This window comes from Myxocyprinus asiaticus, chromosome 47 (assembly GCF_019703515.2).
Source record: "Myxocyprinus asiaticus isolate MX2 ecotype Aquarium Trade chromosome 47, UBuf_Myxa_2, whole genome shotgun sequence".
NCBI classification, from domain to species: Eukaryota; Metazoa; Chordata; class Actinopteri; order Cypriniformes; family Catostomidae; genus Myxocyprinus; species Myxocyprinus asiaticus.
In genome coordinates, this window is record NC_059390.1 from 25,313,925 (window position 1) to 25,332,214 (window position 18,290).

An 18,290-nucleotide genomic window follows, 5' to 3' on the forward strand; every position below is an offset into this window, starting at 1 on the left:
TCTCCGCTCCTCCTACACACGCATCGGTCTCTCGCCACTCGCGTCCGCAATCATGGAGGCGAACGGCACCGAGCAGCTGCCGGTACAGTTGGGCATGGACACGCTGATCGTGAACGGGCACGCGGCAGAACGAGAAGAAACGGACCCCGCCAAGAAGAAGAAGAAGAAAAAGAAGAAAAGCAAGTCAGCGGTTACCGGTAAGTGTCCTATTGTAATGAGAGTGCAGAGGCCCCTTTGTAACTTACACTGCTGCTTTAAATACTCAGCTGTGAACTGTTTAAAGTCTCAGATTATGAACTCAAGACAGCAGGATCTGCCCTATATGCTGCTGTGTTTAGGACTAAGGATCACTGAATCTCTTTAGTGGCACTCTAAAAAGTTTTTCAACCTTTGGAATTTCATTTTCATTTTAATTAATGTTGATCATTTATTTATTTTTATTTTCATTTTTTAATTAATATGTACCATGTATTTTATTTATTATTTGTTTTTTATTAATTTGTATAATTTGTCATTTATTTATATGTATTTATTTTCATTTTTTAATTAATTTGTATCATTTTGTTACTTTTATATTTTTTATTAATTTTCACCATTTATTATTTTTATTTGTATCATTTCTATCATTTGTCATTTATTTTTTATGAATGTATTTATTTATTGTATTTTAATTTTTTCATTCATTTGTATAATTTATTTTTATATTTTGTATTTTATTTTTGTTTATTATTATTATAAATGTTATAATTTGTTATTTTTTAGATTTATATTTACTATTTTTATCAGTAAAGCTCATTATGATTATTATCATTATTTTTAATAATAATGATGTATTATTTTTTTATTTGCATAATTCATATTTTATGTATTTTGATTTTCATATTTTAATTCATTTGTATAATTTATTTTTTTAAATGTATTATATATTTAATATTTATTTTTTATTGTTTATGTAATTTATTAAGATTTATACTAATTTTATTTTTCATTTTTAAATTTTTTATATTTTGTATTTTTTTATTTATCATTTATTTTTTGTTTATTCATTATTTTGTATTCTATATTTATTTAATATTTATTTTTAATTATTTTTTTATATTTTCTAACTGATTTTTTGATACATTTTTATAAAAAATATTTTTAGTATTATGTTATACATTTTTATATGTTTTCTTTTATATTTTTCATTAATTTTGTTTTAATTTGATTTTAGGCATAGATTTACATACAGGTTGTGTCTTAAAACCTTGTGAGCTGCCTACGTGGACAGGATAATTACAAATGCACCTATAATGCCTAAAAATGCAGTGTAGATAGGCAGTTCAATAGGCTTTGAGATTATGATTCCCCAAAATGCTGTAGCCGGCTTGAGACTACCCTGCTGGCAAAGAACAGCGTAAACCAGCCTAAGGTGGTTTCCTACCTTGTCCCCCAAAATGGTTTCCACTGGTCAAGCTGGTGTACTTGTCAACTGGTCAGGCTGACAGACCAGCCAAACCAGTTAAGACCATCAAACCACCTTTGGCTGGTTTGAATTATTATATATATTTTTTCCCAGCAGGATAAAATGCTGTCTAGGTAGACAGTTTAGTAAGTTCTGAGACTAAGTTCTGATGCCCAAAATTGCCATCTCGATTGGCGGCTTGCTAGGATTTGAGACTTTGATGCCCATAAATGCTAAGTTGGAGGCTCACTAGCTAACGTTTTGAGAGACGGCCATAAAAACTTAAATTAATGCGCCAGAGTTTGCAGACAGCTAGCAAAAGTTTGGTTATGTCATTTAATGTTGCTTCTAAGTAAACAAGTTATATTTTGAGAAACTGATTTGTGAAGTTATTCTACACTTTAGATGCAGTCTGCTGTGAATGTTTGCTTGCATGTCTTATGATATCTTACAAGTACTTGCATCAGATCTTACCGTATGTGTCGTCCTACCAAGGTTATACTGTATGATAATGCAGATACTTCTGTGGCTTGTCCTGTGCCAAGTTTGCTTTCATATGGACCCAGTATAGGAGATGCAGTTGTGGACAGCTTCCAAACTGACAGCCGTTATTCACTTCCACTCACAAACATACGCAGTGTTGATGAAGATTGCAGCTTGTGATGCATCTGGCACACTTAGCACTTTGCTCATGGGCCTCTGCACCTGTGTGTGTGACTTTGCAGCAGGACAGGTCGAGCAGGGGGTGGATGGAGAGGTGGAAGTGAGGAAAACGACAGAACAGCAGAACCTGGAGGACAAGGACAGAGAAGACGATGGTGAAGAAGGTATTCTGCTTCTAAACACACACTTCCACAATGTTACACTTCCTTTACTCATTAATTTAGCACATACGTGAACTAACCTCACTGTTTTCCAGAATGAATCAGCTGTCTCACTCACACAGGCTGTGTTTGGAATAGCTGACTACCATACTACCCTTGCTATTTCTGTAGTATGTAGTATGTAAACTGTGCATAGTATGCAAATGTTCTTTATGCATAGAATTCCCAGATGACCTACTGCATTTGGGTGAATCTTTCGAAAAGGACACATTTCACCCCGAAAATAAATAAATAAAATAAAATAATATTTTGCATTAATAAAATGAAGCAAAATATTACTATAATGTGTCTAGACTTTTTACTTGACAACCCCTTGACAATATATATATATATATATATATATATATATAAGCAGACCATAAATGCAGTACAACAAATGCTACATTTATGTATTAATACTTTAAAATGTAAATAATGTTTCATTGGTTTTCTTTTCACATTGCAGAATTCGATTTCTTTGCATGAAACTAATGACAATTTGGGGTGAAAATATGATTAAAGCCAATAATCATAATAGTCCTCAAATTATTCCTCATGCAAAATATAAGTTCTTGATTTTGGGGCTTGATATAAACTGAACATGTTCTTGACATGTTTTTTAAGGAGCCCTCTAGAAGAAAGGGCAGGATTTTTTCTGAAATAGTTTACGTTCTCTCGCAACAGTTGGCGTCCCCTCACTATAAAGTTACCATGGTTTTATTACAGTAACAATATTTTAACCGTGATATTCTTAGTGAAACCATAGTAAAAACACAGGAAAATGAAAACAATGGTAAGAAAAATCATAATTTTGTGGTTACTATGGTTTTATTTCAAATACCATAGTTTGACCATGGTATTTATAGTAATTTCATAGTAACCACAAGATTAACCATGGTTAAACTTTAATAAAAACCATGGTTACTATATGAATACAATATAGTGTTTTAAAATCATGGTTTCTACCATAAAACATGGTTAGCCGACTACAGTCATGCTTAATACAATATTATTATAGTAAAAACAAGATTTCCACAAAAAAACATGGTTAATACAATCTACAATATTACTATAGTAAAACCATGGTTTACCCCCCCAAAAATGTTCACTACGTGGTTATGACTTGATAGGTTTGCATTCCCTCTGAATAAATTTAACATGGTTTTATTATAGTAATATTGTAGTAACTACCGTATGAAAAGTAATTTTTTTTTTTTTTTTGGCAGAAACCATGATTTTAATACAGTATACTGTATCCATATAGTAACCATGGATTTACTATAGATTTATGTTCATAATGCTCAATATTTTTCAGACTTTTTTGCAACATTTGACATCTCATCATTTATGTATTTGCTTTGAAATTGCTTAACTGTAACTAGAGCACATTATTTATTTTTTTTAATCAAATGTTTTTGAGTGATGACGCAAATGAATTGTTGAATCGGTGTTCTGAAACAATTCAACAATACTGACAGTCTGAAAGAACAGTTGTCTGAAAGTAATCTACTACGATGTTCTTTACTGGGATGATGTAATGGGCAAATAAAGAGTTAAAATCATCAAAGTATTACCAAAATATTGATAAAGTTTTATATCATCAATAAAACAATATTGCAGATATTCTAAATATTCTAAAAACAAAAGTTTTTCAGCATTTTGACAATTTTTGATATCTCAGTATTTATGTATTTGCTTTGAAATTGCTTAAAAAGGTGTAACCAGAGGAACCAGTATTTCGATTGTGTTTTTGGGTGATGATGGAAATGAACTGTTGAATCAGTGTTTTGAACTGATTCACCAGTTGCTGATTCACTGAGGCACGAAAGAAGTCTACTGGGATTTTCTTTAGGAAACGTAATGCGCAAATAAAATGTGTTGAAATCATTGAGATATGGTTTTAATACAGTAAACTGTATCCATATAGTAATCATGGTTTTTACTATAGATTAATGTTATTATGGTTTTAAACATGGTATTCGTAGTAAAACCATAGTAACCACAAAAGTATGATTTTTATTACCATTGTTTTCATTTTCCTGTATCATTACTATGGTTTCACTACAAATATCATGGTTAAAATATTGTTACTGTAATAAAACCATGGCAAATTTATTGCAAGTGCACTCAAAACTATTTCAGAAAAAAAATTCCCGTCCAGTTCTCAAAGGGGCAAAATGTGCATTATGCAATGTTCAAAATATGGCTCATTGTGTGGGGTAAGGGGGCCGTCCACAACAAACACAAGATTTTGTCTGGACGTTTTTGACTATTGCATTGTTCTTTTAGTTCTTTTCGTGTTTTATAGATGCCGTGTCAACTTTAAATTGACTTCAAAAATATAGAACTTTTAAAAACACGTCTCTGTTCTGTTAAATTTATTGCACTGCGTCTATTTTTCTAGTGTGACGAATGAACGGGAAATAATATCAGCTGGAATTTGTTTTTACTTCTTCACTCAGTATTAGATCAGACTGCCAAGACATTTTTACACAAAATTGTAATAAAAATACAAAATTAATATATTTATATCCATGTATACTATATGCACTTTTTAAGGTGATGCAACAGCAATGTAGCATACTACTATTTGAAACATGTTTCGTTGCATACTGAGTACTGTTTAATGTGCAATTGTTTTTTTTAAACAGTAGGCACAGTGTATAATGCTCACTATGCAATAAGCAGAACACTAGTATTTTATAGAGTGCAATAATCTGGTTCCGAAAGTAAAAATCACACTCATTTTTTTCCATAGGGGAAGTGATTATTAATGCTAATGTATAAACCTTTAAGACCCATCTACTGTGAGCCCCGAGGTTGTTAATCAATGATACATACTTCTGTTGAAGTCATCAGTCCACATTATTTCAAATTAATTTTTTAGAAATATTGTTAAATAGCAGAATTCCTGGTGATGAACTACACTACCCATGAACCTGAGGGGGGAAATGCACCAATCAGAGAATCACAGCCAACAAAGTGCACCAAAAGAGCTATGCAGCAACTTTTTTTTTTGCTTCAAATCAAAGTTTGTAATGTTGTGATTCACCTCTGAGCTGGTTGGTTTAGTTCATGGCTTATAACTCTTTTAATGGCAGATTTAATGAAATCCCTATGGAAAAAATGAATTGGAAAAATACCAAAAACAGCTGAAAAAGTGGGCGGGCACTGTTGCACTCTAATCCGAACACAGCCATACTCTGCTACAGTCACTTTCCCGACCAGTAATTTATTGTCAACTCTGTTCCCATCACAGACGGGGAAGAGATCGATAACACCTCTGGAAAAAAGAAGAAAAAGAAGGCCAAGAAGAAGAAAGGACGTACGTTAGCTTTCTCTTTTCCTTGTACATTGTGTTCTGTGTGGAACCAGAGTCACATAAGTGCTCATTGGATCCCAAAGTGCCCTTGCTCTTTGCTGATTGGACAAGATGTTAGATAATGACCACTAAAGGGAAATGAGTAGAATTCAGTCATCTATTAGAGCGGGACCACATCAGTGCAGCACCTATGTGCGTGTGGCTCTCAGATTAATGGGACAGGGCCCACGGTACGATCGGCTTCAGTGAAATGCGCGTGTGTCAATGAGGGCTGGAAGCGTGTTTGGCTGCCAATGCAGCGCACTGGAGTAATGCCAGATCACTGTGCCTCTGGGAAAATCCTGCAGTGCAGACTATATTTCAGTGGAGGATTTTGAACAGGTCCCAAGTGTCAGCAAAAGTTTTGTCATTATCTAACAGATATTTATCAGAGTCATAACATACAACGTTCAAGGCATAAACATGAAAGACGATGTTATCAGTTACTTTTTTCCCCACAAACTTTTACCATTATATTTAATAAAATATAAAAAATATAGTGTTGTTGAAATACTTCTTTCCCAACTTTTATAGGAATAGTTCACTCGATCATGAGAACTCTTTCATTACTCAACCGCATGCTATTCCAAACCCGACTTCCGCGGAACACAAAAAGAGAAATTTAGCAGAATGTCCGAGCTGTTCTTTTAGATACAATGAAAGTATATAGTGACTGTCAAGTAGGGCTGGGCGATATAGCTAAAAAAAACAAGAGTATACCTCAATATTTTTCAGGCTTTTTTTTTTTCAACATTTGATATCTCAGTATTTATGTATTTGCTTTAAAATTGCTTAAAACGGTGTAACTGTGTTTTGAAACGATTCAACAATACTGACAGTCTGAAAGAACGGTTGTCTGAAAGTAATCTACTATGATGTTCTTTACTGGGATGATGTAATGGGCAAATAAAGAGTTAAAATCATCAAAGTATTACCAAAATATTGATAAAGTTTTATATCATCAATAAAATAATATTGCAGATATTCTAAATATTCAATATATAGCGATATATCTTAAAAACAACAGAATATCTCAATATTTTACAGCATTTTTAACGATATTTGATATCTTGTTATATATGTGTTTGCTTTGGTATAGCTTAAAACTGTGTAACCAGAAGAACCATTATTTCAATTTTAAATACTGATGCAAATGAATCATTAAATCAGTGTTTTGATCAGATTCACTGAAACACAGTTCAAAAGAACAGAGGCAAGAAAGTTGTCTACTGGGATGTTCTTCAGGAAACATTATGCGCAAATAAAATGTTTTAAAATCATAACGATTTTCGCAACATTGTTTAATTTTATATCATCAACAAAATATTTCATATATTGTGATTTAAAACGAAAAAATATATATATATCTTGTTTTTTTCTTTTGCCTTTATGATATTTAATATATTGATGTTTATGTATTTGCTTTGAATTTGCTCTAAAGTGTGTAACCAGAGTAACCATCAACTGTTTTGAATGATGACAAATATGAATTGTTGAATCAGTTTTTTTTAACCAATTCACCAAAACAGACAGTTAGAAAGAACAGAGGCTCAAACGCAGTCTGGGATGTTCTTTAGGAAATGTAATGGCAAAAAAAACAACAAAAAAAAAAACATGTTAAAATGAATGCAATATTCACAATATTATATCTTAATCTATTATATCTATTATATCAATATTATACTATATCTGAATATTTTTCAGCCTTTTGACAATATTTTATATTTCAATATTTATGCATTTGCTTTGAAATTGGTTAAAACTGTGTAATCAGAACCATTATTGTGAATGAACGTTTTTGAGTGATGATGCTAATGAATCACTGAATCAGTGTTTTGAACTGATTCACCGATTCACCAAAACACAGTTTGAAAGAACAACGGCATGAAAGTAGATCACAGGGATGTTTTTTAGGAAACATAATGGGCAAATAAAACATGTTAAAATCATTGCGATATTTGCAATATTGGTTAATTTTATATATAATGTTGAATGTGTTGTACATTTTCAATATATTACCCAACCATACAGTAAAAACTCCAAAACAACACTTTCGCATATTCAAACTTGGCTCACTGTTGAGTTAATAGACATGCTACAACAGCATTTAAAGTCAAGTAGCTCAAACCTTGCATAATGCGTCTTCATGCAGCAATTTTGAATTTGCAAAATAGAATTTTCATTGTTGGGTGAACGATTCCTTGGATCTTATATCTTACCTTCTCTCCTCTAGCCAAAACTCAGACCGACCCGCCCTCCTTGCCCATCTGTGATCTGTACCCTAACGGTGTGTTTCCTGTGGGCCAGGAGTGCGAGTACCCCCTATCACAGGATGGGTAAGTCCGCTTCATCCCTTCTCAATGTGAATGCCCTGTTTAACTCCCTCAGGTCACCTTGTACTTTCTCCGGGCCGCTGTACCTCGTATTACACTGTGCTGTGTGTAATATTATATCTCTGAGACTACTGACATAGAGGTCAGTCATGTTCCCTTGGACCTAAAGTACTCGCTCCAGAAATAGTGCTGAACACGGCGTATGCGGGGTCCGGTTCATAAACTTAAAACTTTTTATTAGTGTGTTTCTGAGAGTCTTTGTGGAGTTTTATGGCCTATAGATTTTTTTACCTTGACTGTCTTTGGCAAACTTATGACAGAGGGGGAAGGACCAATTAGCAATATGGCAGAACTGGCAAACTCAAACGTGATTGGCTGAAATATGTTGCAATACATTGAAATTCAAATTCCATTAATCTGAGAGGTTTTATTTTATCCTGATTTCAACACTAATAGCACACGTACTTCACCCAGACGTCTATTTGATGTGTTTACATCTGTAAGAAGTATTTTTTACGTTGCTTGCTCATCTGCAATCCGTCTATAAGACGTTTCCTCTCAGATGTTTATAAGACATTCAGCAGACGTCTTTGAGACGTTTATGATTTAGAATGTTTGTAAATCTGATCTTTTTAGATGTTTAGTAGATTCATCTTAAACGGACATCTCGGAGATGTATCTGTGCTGTTTGGGAAGTAAATAATTTCTAAAACATTTTAAATTATTTTTATTTTTTATTATTAGAATTAAAATATTAATTTTATTTTTATTTCTATTAATGAAATGCTATTACCAATGTTTTTAAAAACTAAAATGTCTCGTTACAGGGAGCATCACAACATTTTTTTTATTTGTTTACTTTTTTTGCTTTTTATTGTTGTTGTTTATTTTTATTAAAGAAATGCTATTAGCATTGTTTGTAAAACTAATATGTCTCGTGACTGGGAGCAACACAAACCTTTTTCATTTGTTTTCTTTTAATTTTGTCATCATTATTTTTTTTATTAAATACTATTAGCAATGTTTGTACAACTAACGTCCCAATATAGGAAGCATCACAAAATGTTAAAATTTGTATTTATTTATTTATTTATTATTCAATTCAATAAATTGTTTTTTTATTTTTTATTCAATTCAATACTTTTTTTATTTATTTATTTATTTATTTTTTTTAAATAAAGGAAATGCTATTCTACATTTTTGTAAAGGTGCTGTCTCGTTACTGGGAGCAGCGCAAACATTTTTATTTATTTTGTTTTTAAATGTATTTTTAATTCTTATTATTAATATATTGATTAATTTTTTTATAAAGTAAATACTATTTGAAATGTTTGTAAAACCAACATGTCTGTACAAGTGGGGTAGGGAACGTCAGGTTTCAAGGCCGCATAAGGCCCGCGAGACCATTATACCCAGGCTAGAATCAAAATAGCCTTGATTCTATTAACTGTAAAAACAAAACAAAAACATTTTTATTAATAATAACAAATTATTTAAGCAAAATATTGTATAATTGAAATATCTTTTTATTTTTATTGGTGCGTGAGCACGTAATGGAATGTGTATAGTTTTTTTTAGTTTGTTTTGTTTTTTGGATTTTTCCCCTTTTTCACCCAATTTGGAATGCCCAATTCCCAATGTGCTTTTAAGTCCTCGTGGTCGCGGAGTGATTCGCCACAGTCCGGGTGGCGGAGGATGAATCTCAGTTGCCTCCATGTCTGAGACCGTCAAGCATCTTATCAGGTGGCTTGCTGAGCGCGTTGCCATGGAGACATAGCACGTGTGGAGGCTTCAAGCTATTCTCCGCGGCATCCACGCTCAACTCACCACGCGCCCCACTGAGAACAAACCACATTATAGCGACCGGAGGTTACCCCATGTGACTCTACCCTCCCTAGCAACCGGGCCAATTTAGTTGCTTAGGAGACCTGGCTGGAGTCAATGGAATGTGTATGTTAACTTTAACCCACAATCCAAATTGCAAGAAATTTTATGGCCCGTGAATAATTTAGTAAATATCTGAATGGCACTTAATAGGAAAAAGGCTCCCCACCCCTGCTCTGTAGGAGACAACACGTGTTTTGTTTATTTATTTTAAATTCTTATTAATATATTTTTAATTTTTATAAAGGAAATGCTGTTAGCAATATTTCTAAAACTAACATGTCTCATTACAGGTTGCAAAACAAAACATTTTTATCTGGTTTGTTTTATTTTTATTTTTTACTCATATATATATTATAATGGAAATGCTATTAGCATTGTTTGTACAACTATATCTGTACAGGAAGCAACAGATTTTTTAAATTCTTATTAATTTTATTTTATTTATTTTTATTTAGGAAATGCTTTTAGCAATTTTTGTAAAACTAACATGTATCATTACAGGTTTTTTCTTGTTTTTTTTATTAATATATTAATTAAATTTTTATGTTAAGGAAATTCTATTAGCAATGTTTTTAAAAGTAAAATATCTAACAGAAAGCAACAAAAGTTTTTTGTCTTATTTTTAATTCTATTATTTATTTATTACATATTAGCTTTTTATTTGTTGTTTTATTTAAAAACCTAAAGTTGTGTGACTATGATCTAACTGTACTGATCTGGTTTTGCTCTGGTAAATAAATGCTTTTACTGCTTAAATCTATATTCACTCCCGTGTTTGTGTGCATCTCAGGCGTAGCGCTGCATGGAGAACGACCAGGGAGGAGAAGCGCGTGCTGGATAAAGCTAACGAGGAGATGTGGAATGATTTCCGGCAGGCGGCCGAAGCTCATCGGCAGGTGCGCAAATATGTGCAGAGCTGGATCAAACCTGGCATGACCATGATTGACATCTGGTGAGTCTATAATTACATCAGTGTCTTTATTCAAGAGTACAGAATCCTCAGCTGCACAGATTATACATATATTTCTAATTATTACACAGCATAGCACAAACAAGAAAATGAACATTCATTAGACTGGATTTAATGTCTTTTTCATGTTTTCTCTGTGTCAGTGAGCGTTTGGAGGACTGCAGTAGGAAGTTAATCAAAGAGAACGGCTTGAACGCAGGGCTGGCGTTCCCTACCGGCTGCTCGCTGAATAACTGTGCTGCTCACTACACACCAAATGCTGGAGACCCCACTGTCCTTCAATACGACGATGTGTGCAAGATCGATTTCGGCACACACATCAACGGTACGACACAAAAGCCACACTTATGCTGTTCGGCCATATAAACTGACCAGCATTTACTACATGCGCTGTGTGTGTGTGTGTGTGTGTGTGTGTGTGTGTGTGTATTTAGGCAGGATTATTGACTGTGCCTTCACTGTCACCTTCAATCCAAAGTATGATCGCTTGCTTGAAGCTGTAAGAGATGCCACCAACACGGGCATCAAGGTGAGCTACTGATTCAATTGTCAATGTGGCAACAGACAGTATTATGTGCATATGCTTGTGTAAAATGTTCTCTCTCAACAGTGTGCTGGTATAGATGTACGTCTTTGTGATGTTGGAGAATCGATACAGGAAGTGATGGAGTCATACGAGGTTGAAATAGATGGAAAAACATACCAAGGTATTATCCTAATGTTACAGGCCAGAAACGTAATTTATACGAGTACGCAGATGCAAGCGCTTGGCTCACTTTGTTATTTCCTGTTGTGTGTCTTCCATGTAGTCAAACCTATTCGCAATCTAAATGGACACTCTATCGGTCAGTATCGGATACATGCTGGGAAGACGGTGCCCATTGTGAAGGGAGGAGAAGCCACTAGGATGGAGGTGTGTGTATTTGTTATTGTCATCTTATCGCCATTTTGCCATTTACATGAGCAAGACTACAACTGACAATGGAGCTTGTGTATGTATTTGTGAAAGAAAAAAGTGATGGATGGATAGAAGGAAAGAGAAAGAAAGAAGGATGGATGGATGAAAGAAAGAAGGATGGATGATAGAATCACGAAAGAAAGAAATGGATGGATGGATGGATATAAGAAAAAGATGGATGGATGGATAGAATGATGAAAGAAAAAAGAGAAAGAAAGAAAGGTATGGATGATAGAATGATGAAAGAAAAAAGGAGAAAGAAAAAAGGATGGATGGATAGAAAAAAGGAGAGAGAAAGAAAGAAAGAAAGAAAGAAAGAAAGAAAGAAAGAGATGGATATAAGAAAGAAAGAGAAAGATGGATGGATGGATAGAATGATGAAAGAAATAAAAGAAAAAGAAAGGGATGGATGGATGGATAGAATGATGAAAGAAAAAAGGAAAAAGAATAAAGGGATAGATGATAGAAAAAAGGAGAAAGAAAGAAAGAAAGGGATGGATATACGAAAGAAAGAAAGGGATGGATATTTGAAAGAAGGAAGGAAAGAAAGAAAGAGAAATGGATGGATGGATATAAGAAAGCAAGAGAAAGATGGATGGATGGATGGATAGAATGATGAAAGAAACAAATAGAAAGAAAGAAAGGATGGATGGATATAAAAAAGGAGAAAGAAAGAAAAAGAAATGGATGGATGGATATAAGAAAGAGGAAGAAATGGATGGATGGATGGATATATGAAAGACAGAAAAGAAAGAGAAAGAAAGAAATGGATGGATGGATATACAAAAGAAGGAAGGAAAGAAAGAGAGAAAGAAAGAAAGGGATGTATGGAAAGAATAATGAAAGAAAAATGAGAAAGAAAAAAGGGATGGATGGATGGAAGGAAGAAAGAAATGGATGGATGGATGGATGTAAGAGAAAGAAAGAGAAAGAAAGAAATGGATGGATGTACAAAAGAAAGAAAAAGAAATGGATGGATGTATGAAAGAAAGAAAATAGAAAGAAAGAAAGAAAGAAATGGATGGATGGATATAAGAAAGAAAGATGTATGGATGGATATAATTACAAAAGAAAGAAAGGGATGGATGGATAGAATGATGAAAAAGAAAGATGAAGAGAGAGAAAATGTCAGTTACTGTAGCATACAAACATTTTGTTACTGCAGTATTAAATAGCGTTGTTACATTTCTAAATACACTAAATAAATTCTGATGTTGCCTTAAGGCGGTCGCACATTGAACGAGAAGCGTCACGCCGTGTCGCGGCTAGGACACGGCACAGGTATCAAACACGGGACACATCAATGCGGTTCAGGTTGCAGAAAGAACACAAAAGTTAGCAAGGTTTTTCCCTTGTTCAAGAATGAAGAACTCTAAGTAAATAATCTATGTCCTTTGATAATGATTTGGGTTGAATTTAATGGAAAATATGGGAGTTGCGCTCCATAGCGTGGCAGAAATTTGAGCAGTCTACGGAGTCGACGGCGAGTGGCGCGGCGGTGTGTGTACCTTCAATGAAAACAGTTGTTTCTAATTTTAGAATGCGTAATGTCGTATGCCAGACATGTCCGGTGTGCGACCCCCCCCCCCCCCCTTTAGAATAATGCTATAAATGCCCTAAAATGGTCATTGACAGGAGCAACATTCATCTTATGGAGTAAATATGTCTTTGACTGTCATTTGTGTTCAGGAGGGAGAAGTATACGCCATTGAGACTTTTGGTAGCACTGGTAAGGGTGTGGTGCACGATGACATGGACTGCTCGCATTACATGAAGAACTTTGACGTTGGGCACGTGCCAATCAGGTGAGAGAGCATGTCACTCAGCCCATGTATTTGTACAGACACCATTCACAAACTTATACCAGTGCGTAGGTCTGTTTAGATCCAGTTACTCTCTGCTGAAGATCCTCATCACTTTTAATGGGATAGTTCACCTAAAAATGAAAATTCTGTAATCATTTAATCACCCTCAATGTGTCTCAATCACACAAAATGAGATGCTTAACAGAATGTCCAAGCTGCTCTTTTCCATCAAATGAAAGTGAATGGGGACTAGGGCTTTCAAGCTTTAAAATCATAAAAAAGCACCATAAACATACCATTAAATCAGTCCAAACAATTTGTGTGCGATATTCCAAGTTTTGGAGAAGAATGAAAAAATGTAGTCGTTATTTGCTTAAAATCTTCCTCTCCATTATAGCTTTAAAATCTCATTGATGTTGACTTAAATTCAGATATGGTGTGCCAAGATGCCAGTGATTTAAAACAGCAGTAGTTTGGTCACCGGTCACCATTGATGTAAAACCTGCAGAGATGTACCTTGATGTGCCATGTTTGATTTGAACACAAACGTCAATGAGATTTGAGAGCTTCGACAAAAGGCAGAAGTTTCCGTAAATTACAATTTCACTTTTGCCATTTTCCTTACACAAAGCTATCGGATGGCTTCAGAAGACTTGGTATATCGCGCACAAGTCCTAAGCACAACTTTTATGGTCTTTGTTTTTTAGCGTTTTTTATCGTGACAGCCCCAGTCCCCATCCACTTTCACTGTATGGAATAGAGCAGCGTGAACATTCAACTAAATTTCTCCCTTTGTGTTTTACAGAAGAAAGTAAGTCATAAAGGTTTGGAATGATGAATTTGGAGGAAATTATGACAATTTTCATTTTTGGGTGAACTATTTATAAAAAAAAATAAAAATAAAAAAAGGATTTCTAAATGAAAGAAAACTCTTTGTAACCTTTAATGTACTCCAGGCTGCCCAGGGCGAAACATCTGCTCAACACGGTGAACGAGAACTTCGGGACGCTTGCGTTCTGTCGCCGCTGGCTCGACCGTTTGGGTGAGAGCAAGTACCTGATGGCTCTGAAGAACCTGTGTGACCTGGGCATCATCGATCCCTACCCCCCTCTGTGTGACGCTAAGGGCTCGTACACGGCGCAGTTCGAACACACCATCCTGCTCAGACCCACGTGCAAGGAGGTTGTGAGCCGCGGAGACGACTACTGAAACGCGCATATGTGTACACACTCGGCACTCACGCAAACACATACACAAACATAAAGGCATTCTTATAAGTATAAACTAGTTTCAAAGCAGTTGGTGTTTACTGAACTGCTGTTAGGGAAATTCTGCTGCGACCGTGCAGTATAAAGTTAGGCATGAAACTACTATGCACGGGTATGAGCCAGTGCCCCAATTAATCGAGTGAGATAAAGAATTTTTACTCATTTGTACTTTGTGTAGTGAATGAGAAAATGTAGAGTACGGCTGCTTGGCTTTACAAGAAAACTCCATTTCATCAGGAAGTTATCGATAATGCGCACAGCTTTTACAGTTCTTTTTGATAATTGTACAATATCAAAACGGCTGTTTCATCTAGCAACTGTATTACATTTTGAACTCCCCCTGTTATTTTTGTTATTTTTAAATAAATAGAATAAAATTAAATACATTCTAAAATACTTTAAATGGCTTTCGTAGTTCCTCACAGGTTAATTCTGTCATCATTGCAGTTTTTACAGTACAAAACTTTGCGTTATTTCTGAGAATTGACGCATTGCAGTTTTAACGTGGTTTGTGGCTTGAGGTTGTTAGTTTAACTGCTTACGCATACTTTGGAACTAAAGCTCATTTGTGGCATAAGATTTATTACCTCAAAAAATCATTTTTACTCTCCTCCTCATAAAATATATTGTTTGTCTTGTGGCTATACTTTTGAAACTGTGTTTATTTTAACGTTTATGAACTAGCCCCATTTACTTCCATTGTAAGTGCATTATTGCAACCACGATTTTTGCAAGCGACAAGTCAAAGTTATGTCTTGTGGTAATCAACATTATGCCACAGATACATCTCGATTGAACTTAACTTGTATTGAACCTGGGATATTCCTTTAAGAAATATATACATTTGAAATAAAGCTAAAATTACACTTTTATTATAGATGAATAAATGCAGGTTTTGTGTATTTTTATGCCATGGACCAGGAATAGAAATACCAGACTTTTAAATTATTATTCATTTTTTTTCCCCCGTCCAAAGTTTCATGACAGTTGTTAAACCGCTACAGAAACCTGCCCACAAGCAGTTTAGAAAAACGGAATACAAACAGTGAGCTAAATTTCTCGCTGAATTTAGGGAACAATTTGCAGTTTTCATTGCAAATATATGAAGTGGTTTGCGGTGTTGGGTACGTTTAAACAGTAATCCACTACAAATGTATAATTACTCCTAAATCAAATATTAATCAAATTACTTTACTGATTACTTCATTAAAAATACTTTTAATTATTTTCTAAAATACATTTTGCATTCAAGTTTGTTTTTCTGCTCAAATTCATAATAAGGTCTATACTGTTTCCTCATTCATTCTTGCTGTCACAGAAACAAACAGATATATATATGAACATAATTTGTGTTTTAAATGTGTGTTTTTTGTTCATATTTTAGAAATGTGTAACCTGAGTAATGTATGGAAAATTAACTTCATTGAAAGATAGTAACTTATCGGATTGCAATCACTTAAATTGTAATGCGTTACACTAGTTTTGTCTAAAAAGGGATTTGATTACAGGAACTAATTACTTTGTAATCAGATTACATACAACACTGGTGATTTGTGGCCTGAGTTTGCTAGTTTAGCTGGGGGATTCTTACAAAAACCTGTCAAGAAAATGTCCTGGTCAAATTTAACCCCAAATCAATATATATAAAAAAGGAATTTACATTGAAGAAAATGAAGCCAACATTCAGGACCATTAAGATTTTTTTGCATTGTGACATTATTTTCAGGCCACTTAAACACATTTTACCCCTTAATTCTCATTACCGTAACACGTCCGCACATTTTATTTATACCATATTACATTAAAAAAGTTGTTGTACTAATATATATATATATATATATATATATATATATATATATATATATATATATATATATATATATATATAGTACATTTGTTTTTTGTTTTTTTCATTTTTTATTGAAATCAACAACAATAAAAGGCAGTACTGAGGGAATACTAATATGATGTATAAACATTTTAAAATGTCAATATAATTTTTTCCGCATTGCGGTAATGATAACTGGGGGATTAAATGTGTGTAACTGTCATGATAATATCACTTTGTAAAAACTCTTAATGACCCCAAAATTAGCTTCATTTTCCATATGCAAAATATATTTTCTTATTTCTTTCTTTTGATTTTGGAGTGAAATGTTTCTGAAAGGTTCCTCATCGTGCAAACTTAAAACTGTGACATTGTAAAGAGAAAACTCCTGCCTAAAATAACACATTTCAAATTTCCTGAACTGAGCAATTGCATTATCTGAGGTGGAATTATGGCAGGTTTGACCATCACAACCATAATTTATTAGGCCTCATTTATGAAACACAAGCAGAACATTGGGTAGATCATTAAATTATAGTTGGGACAGTTTATTTTAAAATGGTTTAACAAACTTTTGCACAAGTTTGTTTCAAGACTGAGGTCCAAATGTTTTAAATTAAAGGGATAGTTCACCCAAAAATGAAAATTCTCTCATGCCATCCCAGATGTGTATGACTTTCTTTTTTCTGCTGAACACAGATACAGGTTTTTAGAATAATATTTCAGCTCTGTAGGTCCATACAATGCAAGTGAATAGTGACCAAAACTGTGAAGCTTCAAAAATCACAGTCAGCATAAAAGTAATCCATAAGACTCCAGTGGTTTAATCCATGACTTCTGAAATGAGATATGATAGGTATGGGTGAGAAACAGAACAATATTTAAGTCCTTTTTTACTCTAAATCTCCACTTTCACATTCTTCTTGCATATCGCCACCTACTGGTCGGAGAGGAGAATTTATAGTAAAAAAGGACTTAAAGAGCACCTGTTATGGTTTTTCAAATATTACCTTTCATGTAGTGTGTTATATAGCTGTTTGTGAATGTAAAAAAGTCTGCAAAGTTTCAAAAATCAAAGTGCACGACAAATGGAGTTATTGACTCCCAAAAGAAAGAACCGATTCTGAACACCTGAAACGAGTCGTTAGTAATTCCAGACTTACTTCCTGTACTAACCTATGTAATTTGGTAACAAAAAACACGCCTCTGGTCTTCATTGGCTGCTCGTGAACAGCTTTGACCCACCCTCAAACACTACACTAAGCGGTAGACCAATCACAACAGACTGGGACATCTGACCAATCAGAGCAGAGTAGGTTCTCTGAAAGGAGGAGTTTAGAATGAATCCTTTAGAACGGATCATTGAACGAGTCGTTTTTGACACTGGGAAAAAAAGGTAATGCTGCAATTTAAATTAGGAGCAAATTAAAGTGTTTTTTGACCTTGGATGCATGTAAATCTATTGTATGAGACCTTTAAAACAAAATTAGGCACATTTAAAAACCATAATAGGTGCTCTTTAAATACTGATCTGTTTCTCACCCACACCTATCATATCGCTTCTGAAGACACA

General features: G+C 34.1%; 1 protein-coding gene across 2 annotated transcripts; it reads left to right on the forward strand.

Moving 5' to 3' along the window:
* On the forward strand, window positions 1–15,285 carry metap2a (methionyl aminopeptidase 2a). 2 transcript variants are annotated; one of them, XM_051691289.1, is made up of 11 exons: window positions 1–197; window positions 2,173–2,271; window positions 5,567–5,632; window positions 7,902–8,004; window positions 10,679–10,840; window positions 11,002–11,183; window positions 11,293–11,387; window positions 11,469–11,565; window positions 11,668–11,771; window positions 13,506–13,621; window positions 14,578–15,285. In XM_051691289.1, the coding sequence occupies exons 1-11, from the start codon at window positions 53–55 to the stop codon at window positions 14,828–14,830; spliced, it is 1,422 nt and encodes a 473-aa protein (XP_051547249.1). In that variant the 5' UTR covers window positions 1–52; the 3' UTR covers window positions 14,831–15,285. The 2 variants fall into 2 exon arrangements, with proteins under 2 accessions (XP_051547249.1, XP_051547248.1); XM_051691288.1 differs by having other exon boundaries at window positions 2–197; window positions 2,170–2,271.
* The last annotated feature ends 3,005 nt before the right edge of the window (window positions 15,286–18,290 follow it).

Bases quoted from the DNA above. Each gene is read 5' to 3' on its own strand.
- metap2a (XM_051691288.1), top strand. From the start codon at position 53: ATGGAGGCGAACGGCACCGAGCAGCTGCCGGTACAGTTGGGCATGGAC. The intron at 198-2,169 runs GTAAGTGTCCTA...GTGACTTTGCAG, and splicing joins AAGCAAGTCAGCGGTTACCG to CAGGACAGGTCGAGCAGGGG. The intron at 11,566-11,667 runs GTATTATCCTAA...TCTTCCATGTAG, and splicing joins AGATGGAAAAACATACCAAG to TCAAACCTATTCGCAATCTA.